At 53.6% G+C, this 12,649-nt stretch overlaps 1 protein-coding gene across 1 annotated transcript in view; it reads left to right on the top strand.

Annotated features, from left to right (window-relative positions):
- nadk2 (NAD kinase 2, mitochondrial) overlaps nt 1–12,649 on the top strand; it is a 49,397-nt gene that overhangs the window by 22,619 nt on the left and 14,129 nt on the right. The window contains exons 2-3 of the mRNA XM_072515579.1: nt 3,698–3,753; nt 6,493–6,546. Of these exons, the coding sequence (XP_072371680.1) occupies nt 3,698–3,753; nt 6,493–6,546 (110 nt within the window). The remainder of the gene's footprint in view (nt 1–3,697; nt 3,754–6,492; nt 6,547–12,649) is intronic.

The raw sequence follows: 12,649 nt of genomic DNA, 5'->3' as shown, positions 1-12,649 counted from the left end.
TGCGCCTTCGGGAAGACCCAGAACCCTTAAATTCTTCCTCCTCGAGTTATTCTCCAGTACTTCCAACCTTTCCACACACCTTTTGTGCTGCGCCTCGTGCGTCTCTGTCTTCACCACCAGGCCCTGTATTTCGTCTTCATTTTCAGCAGCCTTTGCCTTCACAACCCAAAGCTCCTGCTCTTGGGTCTTCTGCTCCTCCTTTAGCCCTTCAATCGCCTGTAATATCGGGGCCAACAGCTCCTTCAACTCCTTTTTCAGCTCTTCCACACAGCGCCGCAGGAACTCTTGTTGGTCCGGGCCCCATAACAAACGGCCACCTTCCGACGCCATCTTGCTTTGAGCTTGCCTTCCTTGCTGCTGCTCCAGAGGATCCTCCGCAATCCGGCCGCTATCCTCTTCCTTATCCATGCGTGTCCGGGGGGATTCCCTTCTGGTTTACCGCACAGTGTTTTTGCCCGTTTAAATTGCCGTTGGGGCTCCTATTAAGAGCCCAAAAGTCCGTTCCACCGGGAGCTGCCGAAACGTGCAACTTAGCTGATCATCGCCGCACCCGGAAGTCTATCAGAGGCTTTCTGATTGCTTCAAATATTGGATCGTGATAATATTTGCATGCGCTCCTGTGTCAATCTTGAATAGGCTCAATTCACCATTTGTTTTAAGAGAGACAGTCCACTCCTTTATTATCTTTCCTTGTTGTCTCAAGTAGGCTTACATTAACACTGCAATGAAGTTACTGTGAAAAGGGTTTGTCTGTTGGTCTTTCTTCCCGATCCAATAAATCAATCTTGGTCATGGCTCCTGTGATGAAGGTATCTGACAGTGCATAAGGCGAGCAATCCTCTCTGTGATTTTGGATTTTTTTCTCAACACTTTGGATCCATCTGCCATCCCGATATTGCTGTTTGAATTTGGTTACTGGAACAGTTGGTTGTAAACGACACTGAGCTGCAAAGTGATTCAGTCGACCACACTTGGAACAATGTTCCCTCTCGCCGGACAATTTTCTTACTGTGGGCGTGTCCACAACATGTGCACATCATCACGCTCGTGACATCACAATCAGAATGCCTGCCGGCCGTTGTGGGCAGTTTTCTTTGCTAGGACAGCATTAATGGCATCAGCCACGTTTATCGATTTTGCGCTCTTTTCCTTAGCCACGAATTCGGCATATTCGCTGGATGCCTGTTCGCTGGCCTTACACATATTTATAGCGTCTTCAATCGACAACACCGATTTTCTGCATTTTTTTCTCGTGCACCCATTCTCCATTTATTCTGAACACAACTTTATCTTGCAGCATATAGTCGGAGCCTGAGGAGAGATTACCAAACTGCGCTCGGAGCCGAAGATCTGTGACTTGAATCTACAAACTCTCCTCTGAACTGCAGCGGTTTGTGAGAGTTTTTTCACAAACAGACATCTCTGTAGCACCATGCTGTATTTACTTTTGTCCTCCTCTGCACTGAGTTCAAACAAATTGTATAACTCCAATGCTTGAGGTCCAGCCAAATTTAGTAGGAGGGATGCCTTGCGTTGGTCTGACGCATTTTCTAGCTCGGAGGCTGAAGTAAAGACTTCAAACTGTTGCTTAAAGAAGGCCCAGTTCTGGCATAGTTTTCTGTGTGTTTTGAAGTGGTCAGGCTTCCTGAGACCTTCCATCTTCTGATCAGTCTTTACTGTAGATTTCTTCCGAGACGTAGCTTCTGGATTGCTTTCTACAATCTCCAATGCTATTCTACACTAATCTAATTACTGTTTCTTTCAAGGAATAGACTTCTGGTACCATGTGGTGTTCTTTGAGTTGCTTATTTAGGATGGATTGCGTAGTGTTCCACAAAGACCACAGTATAGCTTTTACTTAAAGCTATGATTTTATTTACACTACTGGGTTTCGACACTTCGTTTTTTTTAATACAGAATTGATCAAAAACATCTAACTACACTCACCTATTGCTAATCTCACTACTTTTATAAACTAACCTGCCGTTCACTAGCTATCTCCTATATACACTCCTCCCCTAAGGTCTAGCATCACTGCCTTGTATAGTAGTACCTGCAGCTCCCACTAGTGGCTATTCATGATACAACATTAACCCTTACAATGAAATGAAATGAAAATGAAAATCGCTTATTGTCACAAGTAGGCTTCAATGAAGTTACTGTGAAAAGCCCCTAGTCGCCACATTCCGGCACCTGTTCGGGGAGGCTGGTACGGGAATTGAACTGTGCTGCTGGCCTGCCTTGGTCTGCTTTCAAAGCCAGCGATAGTTACGCTGATAGTTATGATAGTACCACCCCCCGAGAGTCACCCTGCCCCCATTCCTGTCAGTGGCTAACTACGAATTCTCAACCATCTTCGAGGTTTGTGTCCATTTTAAAATATAAAACTCTGGTGTTTTTAATGTGCAGTATTTCTGTGTATCATTCCATGTTTTGTTTGCTCCATCACCGGAGCAACATTGTGCCCAACACCACAGTTTAGTGGCCTGTGAACAATTCCCACCAATGTTCGCTGCCCCTTGCTGTTTCTTACCTCTGCCCAAAGTGATTCTACTTCTTGATTCTTTGATCTGAGGCACTCTCTCTACTGAACTGATCTCCTCCCTTATTAACAGCGCCACCCCACCCCCTTTTTCCTTTGCCTATCCTTGCTGAAAACCTTGAATATTCAGTTCCTAATCCTGGTTATCCGGTTAGCACACCACCATAATGGCAGTTAAATCAATCTTTTTGTGAATGCTTGGTGTATTCAGCGAGAGTTTAACGTTATTCTCCATTCGATCCGATTTGATGAGCGCCCTTGCTTTTTCTGTCTTTATTTTTGTTTCCATTTTTTACCAGGCTTGCCTCCCTCGTATCTGTGCTGCCTGGGGGGTGGGGGGGGGGGGCGGGATGGGGGATGGTGGGGGTTAGGATGGGGGGGGTGGGATGCGGGATGGTGGGGGGGGGGCGGGATGGGGGATGGTGGGGGGGGGCGGGATGGGGGATGGTGGGGGGGGTGGGGATGGGGGATGGTGGGGGGGGGGTGGGGGGGGCGGGATGGTGGGGGGGGGGTGGGGGGGCGGGATGGGGGATGGTGGGGGGGGCGGGATGGGGGATGGTGGGGGGGGCGGGATGGGGAATGGTGGGGGGCGGGATGGGGGATGGTGGGGGGGGGGGGATGGGGGATGGTGGTGGGAGGGATGGGGGATGGTGGTGGGGGGGGATGGGGGGTGGGGGTGGGGATGGGCGATTGGGGGGGTTGGGATAGGGGATGAGGGGATTGGGATGGGGGATGTTGGGATATGGGATGGGGGGGTTGGGATAGGGGATGAGGGGGTTGGGATGGGGGATGGTGGGGGGGTGGGATAGGGGGTTGGGATGGGGGATGGTGGTGGGGTGGGATGGGGGATGGTGGGGGGGGGGGGTGGGATGGGGGATGGTGTGGGGGGTGGGGATGGGCGATTGGGGGGGGGTTGGGATAGGGGATGAGGGGGTTGGGATGGGGGATTGGGGGATGGGGGGGGTTGGGGTGGGGGGGGTTGGGATGGGGGATAGGGGTGGGTTAGGATGGGGGGGGTGGGGTTGGGGGTTATTTGGGGGGGTGGGGTTGGGGGATATTTGGGGGGTGGGGTTGGGGGTTATTTGTGGGGGTGGGGTTGGGGATTATTTGGGGAGGTGGGGGTGCTGCGGTTTGTGACTGTTCTTTTCCTCGCAGGTCCTACAACATTAACAAGTTGGCGTCTCAGGAAGTGGAAGATCTTCTGTCTATTGGTGAGTGGAGAAACCCGGTTATAGAGAGAGAATCCCAGTGATTACCGAGATCATTCCGCACATCCTCTCCATGGTGGCTGCCGGTCCCTGTTCTCTCAGGAGCCTGCGCGCACATTCTCTTTCCAGAAGCATTTCCAATTTCAAAGCTATGACTGAACTTTCCTCCACTAACTGGACTCTGCTCTTGTGGATTTTATAAATGACTTGGGTGAGGAAGTGGAAGGGTGGGTTAGTAAGTTTGCCGATGACACAAAGGTTGGGGGAGTTGTAGATAGTGTCGAGGGTTGTTGCAGGTGCCAACAGGACATTGACAGGATGCAGAGCTGGGCTGAGAAGTGGCAGATGGAGTTCAACCGTGATAAATTTGAAGTGATTCATTTTGGAAGGTCGAATTTGAATGCTGAATACAGGGTTAAAGGCAGGATTCTTGGAAGTGTGGAGGAACAGAGGGATCTTGGGGTCCACGTACATAGATCCCTCCAAGTTGCCACCCAGGTTGATAGGGTTGTTAAGAAGGTGTATGTTGTGTTGACTTTCATTAACAGGGGGATTGAGTTTAAGAGCCGCGAGGTGTTGCTGCAGCTTTATAAAACCCTGGTTAGACCGCACTTGGAATATTGTGCGATGAGGGATCCATAACCTGGGGCTGGTTTAGCTCACTGGGCTAAATCGCTGGCTTTGAAAGCTGACCAAGGCAGGCCAGCAGCATGTTTCAATTCCCGTACCAGCCTCCCCGAACAGGCGCCGGAATGTGGCGACTAGGGGCTTTTCAGAGTAACTTCATTGAAGCCGACTTGTGACAATAAGCGATTTTCATTTTTCATTTCATAACCGCGGGTGCGAATTTTAGAATCGAGGTGTTTGTCTGGGAGTCGGTGTAGGTCAGAGTGCACAGGGTGATAGGGGGACGGGACTGGCTGGAAGGTCAGAGGGCACATGGTGATAGGGGGATGGGACTGGCTGGAAGGTCAGAGGGCACACGGTGATAGGGGGATGGGACTGGCTGGAAGGTCAGAGGGCACACGGTGATAGGGGGACGGGACTGGCCTGGAATCTGGCAATAGGCAGCAGAGGTTTGGATGATTGGAGTTGGAGGGTAGATGGGAGAGCCACTGGAGAGTGGTGAAGTCACTGCAGTAGTAATCCTGAGACCCAGAGTAACGCTCTGGGACCCGGGGTCACGCTCTGGGACCCGGGGTCACGCTCTGGGACCCGGGGTCACGCTCTGGGACCCGGGGTCACGCTCTGGGACCCGGGGGTCACGCTCTGGGACCCGGGGTCACGCTCTGGGACCCGGGGTCACGCTCGGGGGGACCCGGGGTCACGCTCGGGGGGACCCGGGGTCACGCTCGGGGGGGCCCGGGGTAACGCTCGGGGGGGCCCGGGGTAACGCTCGGGGGGGGCCCGGGGTAACGCTCGGGGGGGCCCGGGGTAACGCTCGGGGGGGCCCGGGGTAACGCTCGGGGGGGGCCCGGGGTAACGCTCGGGGGGGGCCCGGGGTAACGCTCGGGGGGGCCCGGGGTAACGCTCGGGGGGGCCCGGGGTAACGCTCGGGGGGGGCCCGGGGTAACGCTCGGGGGGGGCCCGGGGTAACGCTCGGGGGGGCCCGGGGTAACGCTCGGGGGGGGCCCGGGGTAACGCTCGGGGGGGCCCGGGGTCACGCTCGGGGGGACCCGGGGTCACGCTCTGGGACCCGGGGTCACGCTCTGGGACCCGGGGTCACGCTCTGGGACCCGGGGTCACGCTCTGGGACCCGGGGTCACGCTCGGGGGAGCCCATGTTCGAATCCCACCACTGCAGGTGGTGAAATTTAATTCAATACAAATTTAGAATTGAAAGTCTAATGATGACTTCTAAACCCATCTGGGTCACTAATGTCCTTTAGGGAAGGAAATCTGCCGTCCTTACCCGGCCTGGCCTACACGTGACTCCAGACCCACAGCAATGTGGGTGACTCTGAAATGGCCGAGCGAACCTCGCGGTTGACTCGGTGGACGGAGTGAATGCTGACCCAGCCAGCGACACTGAATGAAAGAATAGATAAAAGCAGGGCCACTCAGCCGGGCCTGTATTCCTGCTCAGCTAATCTGGGATGTCGGATAAGCAGTTTGAGAATTTCGGGTCAGCGGAGAGAGGTGGTGCTGGGTGTGGTCACTGCGATTCGGGTTAATATCGGCAAGGGGCAGCGTGTAGACGGCAGCGAGGGGGTGAAGGATAGAACTTTGGGGGACTCCAGGGGTAACGGAGCAGGAAGAGACAGTGATTCTCTGACAATGATCGGATAGGTAAGGGGGGGGGAGGGGGGAAGGGGGTGTAACCGGGCGGACGTGTCCGAGCCGGAAGGTGTGATCCAGGGGTCGGAACGGACGGTGTCCTGGGGACGGAGCTGGACGGTGTCCTGGGGACGGAGTTGGACGGTGTCCTGGGGACGGAGCTGGACGGTGTCCTGGGGACGGAGCTGGACGGTGTCCTGGGGACGGAGCTGGACGGTGTCCTGGGGACGGAGCTGGACGGAGTCCTGGGGACGGAGCTGGACGGAGTCCTGGGGACGGAGCTGGACGCTGTCCTGGGGACGGAGCTGGACGGAGTCCTGGGGACGGAGCTGGACGCTGTCCTGGGGACGGAGAGGGCGGAGTCTGGCCACACTGCAGCCTGGATTTCTGAGGGGGAGGGTTTTGTTGTGCGAGGTTATATGTGGGACCCTCCCTGCAGTGACTAACCCGTGTTTCTGTCCGTTAGTTAAACAGAGGAGCCGTGTGGACCTGTCCATCAATCAGGACTTTGTGGAACAAGGTGAGTGAGAGGTGACTGGCAGCTTGGTGGGCATCCCACAAACTGACGTTTCGCTATCTCCCTCAGTCGGGAAAAGAAAGTCTGCATTGATATAGTGCCTTTCACTTCCTCAGGAGCTGCAAAGATTTTAGATAAATTGTTGGAGCAGACGGCCATTTGGCCCATCGCACCTGCTGCAGAATCTGGAGCTGGATTCTCTGTTTGGGAGACTGTTCTCCCGATGGAGATCAATCAGCGGGGTGGGGGTCTGTGATGGGGGGATTCTGGTGGGGTCTCTGTAATGGTGGGGTTCTGTAATGGGGCGGTCTGGTGGGGGGTCTCGGTAATGGGGGGTTCTGGTGGGGTCTCTGTAATGGAGGGATGGGTTCCTGGTGGGGGTAGGGTTAGGATTTGCATTGTGGGAGGTGTCAGGTGTTCCGCTGATTGACTTTGGGGGCAGCGCCCCCCCTTGATGCATCACAGGGTCCCCCTCACCAGGGCAAGCTGGCAAATCCCAGCACCAATCGCTGCCGTGGTGAATGCTGGTGCAGAGGAGCGAAGAATCCCACCGGCTTGGTGAATGTGGTGTCCAGTCATTAATAGAATCCAAATGGATCACTTTGCCCTCGATACCGCCAGCAGCTGTGGGCTGGAGCATCAGAACGGGATACACGTTGGATTCTCCGCCACATCGGGAACTGTCAGCGGACAATCTCACCCCTGATACAATCCTCAATCCCTTTCCCGTCTTATCCCCATAATCCCTGACTCATTAAAACTCGGTCTCTCTCAACCAATGAAGAACTTACTATTGTAATGTGGGAAAGACAGGAGCCAGATTGCAGATTGCAAACTCCCCCAACAGAGAGGCAATGAATGATTCTCTGTATTCAGTGATGTGGGTTGAGGGATAATTATTGCCAAAAGTGGATTAACTGTCCTGCTCATCAATGTAGTGTCACAACATCTTACAGCAGCACTTCAGGGACAGGGCAGATCTTGATTCAACACCTGGCCTGACTAGCAACACCTCTCATTCAGCAACACACACAACATTCCCTCTGACAGTGCAGCACTCCCTCAGCACTGACCCTCTCACAGTGCAGCACTCCCTCAGTACTGACCCTCTGACAGTGCCGCACTCCCTCAGTACTGACCCTCTGACAGTGCAGCACTCCCTCAGTACTGACCCTCTGACAGTGCAGCACTCCCTCAGTACTGACCCTCTCACAGTGCAGCACTCCCTCAGTACTGACCCTCTGACAGTGCCGCACTCCCTCAGTACTGACCCTCTGACAGTGCAGCACTCCCTCAGTACTGACCCTCTGACAGTGCAGCACTCCCTCAGTACTGACCCTCTGACAGTGCAGCACTCCCTCAGCACTGACCCTCTAACAGTGCAGCACTCCCTCAGTACTGACCCTCTCACAGTGCAGCACTCCCTCAGTACTGACCCTCTGACAGTGCAGCAGTCCCTCAGCACTGACACTCTGACAGTGCAGCACTCCCTCAGTACTGACCCTCTGACAGTGCGGCACTCCCTCAGTACTGACCCTCTGACAGTGCAGCACTCCCTCAGTACTGACCCTCTGACAGTGCAGCACTCCCTCAGTACTGACCCTTTGACAGTGCAGCACTCCCTCAGTACTGACCCTCTGACAGTGCAGCACTCCCTCAGTACTGACCCTCTGACAGTGCAGCACTCCCTCAGCACTGACCCTCTAACAGTGCAGCACTCCCTCAGTACTGACCCTCTCACAGTGCAGCACTCCCTCAGTACTGACCCTCTGACAGTGCAGCAGTCCCTCAGCACTGACACTCTGACAGTGCAGCACTCCCTCAGTACTGACCCTCTGACAGTGCGGCACTCCCTCAGTACTGACCCTCTGACAGTGCAGCACTCCCTCAGTACTGACCCTCTGACAGTGCAGCACTCCCTCAGTACTGACCCTTTGACAGTGCAGGACTCCCTCAGTACTGACCCTTTGACAGTGTGGCACTCCCTCAGCACTGACCCTCATTATTTGATATTATATTTGTCATCAGTTAAGTTAAAGTGTAAAAATGGCAGGAGATCCCAGACCCGTGTTATGCTCCTTGTGCTCAATGTGGGAGTTCACGGACGCGGCAGATGCCCCTGGCTCCTTCATGTGCGGGAAGTGTGCCCAGCTGCAGCTCCTGTTAGACCGCATGACGGCTCTGGAGCTGCGGATGGACTCACTTTGGAGCATCCGCGATGCTGAGGAGGTCGTGGATAGCACGTTCAGTGAGTTGGTCACACCGCAGATTAGGATTGGTGAGGGAGACAGGGAATGGGTGACCAAAAGGCAGAGAAAGAGCAGGAAGGCAGTGCAGGTGTCCCCTGCGGTCATCTCCCTCCACAACAGGTATACCGTTTTGGATACTGTTGGGGGAGATGACTCACCAGGGGAATGCAGTAGTAGCCAGGCTCATGGCACCATGGCTGGCTCTGCTGCACAGAAGGGCAGGAAAAAGACTGGCAGGGCTATAGTCATAGGGGATTCAATCGTAAGGGGAGTAGACAGGCGTTTCTGTGGTCGAAAACGAGACTCCCGAATGGTATGTTGCCTCCCGGGTGCACGGGTCAGGGATGTCTCAGATCGGCTGCAGGACATACTGAAGGGGAGGGTGAACAGCCAGTTGTTGTGGTGCATATAGGCACCAACGATGTAGGTAAAAAAAACGGGATGAGGTCCTACAATCAGAATTTAAGGAGTTAGGAGACGAGTTTAAAAAGTAGGACCTCAAAGGTAGTAATCTCAGGATTGCTACCAGTGCCACAAGACAGTCAGAGTAGAAATTCAAGAATAGTCAGAATGAATACGTGGCTTGAGAGATGGTGCAGGAGGGAGGGGTTTAGATTTTTGGGACATTGGAACCGGTTCTGGGGGCGGTGGGACCATTACAAATCGGATGGTCTACACCTGGGCAGGACTGGAACCAATGTCCTCGGGGGTGCTTTTGCTAACACTGTTGGGGAGGTTTTAAACTAATGTGGCAGGGGGATGGGAACCAGATTAGGAAGTGAGAGGTCAGTAAAGAGGCAGCAACTAAAGCCAGTAAGGTACTAGATAATAAACTCAATGTGACTCAGGGGAAGAGTAGACAGGGAAGAGGTGATGTGCGCAAAGGGACAGGTGGTCTGAGATGCATTTGTTTCAATGCGAGAAGTGTAGCAGGTAAGGCAGATGAACTTAGGGCTTGGATTAGTATCTGGGAATATGATGTTATTGGTATTACTGAGACTTGGTTGAGGGAAGGGCAAGACTGGCAACTAAATATCCCAGGGTATAGATGCTTCAGGAGGGAGAGAGAGGGAGGTAAAAGGGGTGGAGGAGTTGCATTACTGGTCAGAGATGATATCACAGCTGTGATTAAGGAGGGCACGATGGAGGATTCGAGCACTGAGGCAATATGGGTAGAGCTAAGAAATAGGAAGGGTGCAGTAACATTGTTGGGACTTTGCTACAGGCCTCCCAAAAGCAAGCGTGAAATAGAGGTACACATATGTAGACAGATTATAGAAAAATGTTGGAGCAATAGGGTGGTCGTGATGGGAGATTTTAACTTCCCCAACATTGAATGGGACTCATGTAGTGTTGGAGGCGGAGATGGAGCAGAATTTGTAAGGAGCATCCAGGAGAGTTTTTTAGAGCAGTATGTAAATAGTCCAACTCGGGAAGGGACCATACTGGACCTGGTATTGGGGAATGATCCCGGCCAGGTGGTTGAAGTTTCAGTCGGTGATTACTTTGGGAATAGCGATCACAATTTCTTAAGTTTTAGAATACTCATGGACAAAGACGAGAGTGGTCCTAAAGGAAGAGTGCTATATTGGGGAAAGGCCAAGTATTACAAAATTCGGCAGGAGCTAGGGAATGTGGATTGGGAGCAGCTGTTTAAGGGTAAATCCACATTTGAAATGTGGGAGTCTTTTCAGGAAAGGTTGATTAGAGTGCAGGACAGACATATCCCTGTGAAAGTGAGGGATAGAAATAGCAAGATTAGGGAACCATGGATGACGGGTGGAATTGTGAGACTCGCTAAGATGAAAAAGGAAGCATACATAAGATCTAGGCGACTTAAATCTGATGAAGCTTTGGAGGAACATCGGGAAAGTAGGACAAATCTCAAACGCGCAATAAAGAGGGCTAAAAGGGGTCATGAAATATCTTTGGCTAACAGGGTTAAGGAAAATCCCAAAGCCTTTTATTCGTATATAAGGAGCAAGAGGGTAACTAGAGAAAGGATTGGCCCACTCAGAGGGAATTTATGCGTGGAGTCAGAGGAAATGGGTGAGATTCTTTTTTTTTTTTAAATAATTTTTATTAAAGGTTTTCATAAAATATCAGTAACAAAATGAGAAAGAAAAAAGAACCCAACAGGGTTCAGTACAAAACACAATCTTAAAAAAGCAACCCCCCAAACCCCTCCCCCCCCCCCCCCCCCCCCCCCGTACCTAAATAATAAATTAACATTAACACCCCGACTTAAGACAACAGGTGTATATACCCCCTCAGACCCTCCAGTGTAAATAACATAAACAAAAATAAAGTAACCCCCCCCCCGCCCCGAGCTGCTGCTGCCATTGACCAATGTCTACCGCTCTGCCAGGAAGTCCAAGAACGGTTGCCACCGCCTAAAGAACCCTTGTACCGACCCTCTCAAGGCGATTTTCACCCTCTCCAATTTAATGAACCCTGCCATATCGCTGATCCAGGATTCCACGCTTGGGGGCCTCGTATCTTTCCACTGAAGGAGAATCCTTCGCCGGGCTACCAGGGACGCAAAGGCCAAAATTCCGGCCTCTTTCGCCTCCTGCACTCCCGGCTCCTCTGCCACTCCAAATATTGCGAGCCCCCAGCCCGGTCTGACCCTGGATCCTACCACCCTCGACACCGTCCTCGCTACGCCCTTCCAAAATTCCTCCAGCGCTGGGCATGCCCAGAACATATGGGTGTGATTTGCTGGGCTCCCTGAGCACCTAACACACCTGTCCTCACCCCCAAAAAACCTGCTCATCCTTGTCCCGGTCATGTGTGCCCTGTGCAGCACCTTAAACTGTATGAGGCTGAGCCTCGCGCACGAAGAGGAAGAGTTCACCCTCCCTAGGGCATCTGCCCACGTCCCCTCCTCAATCTCCTCTCCCAACTCCTCCTCCCACTTACCTTTCAACTCCACCACCGAGGCCTCCTCCTCCTCCTGCATCACCTGGTAAGTTTCCGAGATCTTCCCCACTCCCACCCACCCCCCCGAGAGCACCCTGTCCTGTACTGTGTGTGGCAGTAGCCGTGGGAATTCCACCACCTGCCGTCTGGCAAATGCCCTTACCTGTAAGTACCTGAAGGTGTTCCCCGGGGGGAGCCCGTACTTCTCCTCCAGCTCACCCAAGCTCGCGAACTTCCCGTCCACAAACAGGTCCCCCAGCTTTCGTATGCCTGCCCTGTGCCACCCCGAAAACCCTCCACCTGTTCTTCCTGGGGCAAACCGGTGGTTCCCCCGTAATGGGGTCCACGCCGAGGCCCCAACTTCCCCTCCCTATGCCGCCTCCACTGCCCTCACATTTTGAGGGTCGCCACCACCACCGGGCTCGTGGTATACCTCCTTGGAGGGAGCGGCAGCGGCGCCGTTGCCAGCGCCCCCAGACTCGTACCCACACAGGACGCCGTCTCCAGACTCTTCCATGCAGCCCCCTCCATCACCCACTTGCGCACCATCGTCGCATTGGCGGCCCAGTAGTACCCCAGAGGTTGGGCAGCGCCAGTCCCCCCCCTATCTCTACTCCGCTCCAGGAACACCCTTCTCATCCTCGGAGTCCCTCGCGCCCACACAAACCCCATTATACTCCTGTTAACCCGCCTGAAAAAAGCCTTCGGGATAAACACGGGGAGGCACTGGAACAGGAACAAAAACCTTGGGAGCGCCGTCATTTTGATTGACTGCACCCTACCCGCCAGGGACAGCGGCAACGCGTCCCACCTCTTGAACTCCTCCTCCATTTACTCCACCAGCCTTGTAAAGTTAAGCCTATGCAGGGCCCCCCAGCTCCTGGCCACCTGGACCCCCAAATATCTGAAACTCCTCTCCGCCCTTTTTAGTGGGA

This window comes from Scyliorhinus torazame, chromosome 9, assembly GCF_047496885.1.
Source record: "Scyliorhinus torazame isolate Kashiwa2021f chromosome 9, sScyTor2.1, whole genome shotgun sequence".
NCBI lineage: Eukaryota > Metazoa > Chordata > Chondrichthyes > Carcharhiniformes > Scyliorhinidae > Scyliorhinus > Scyliorhinus torazame.
This window is presented reverse-complemented; position numbering and strand designations above follow the sequence as displayed.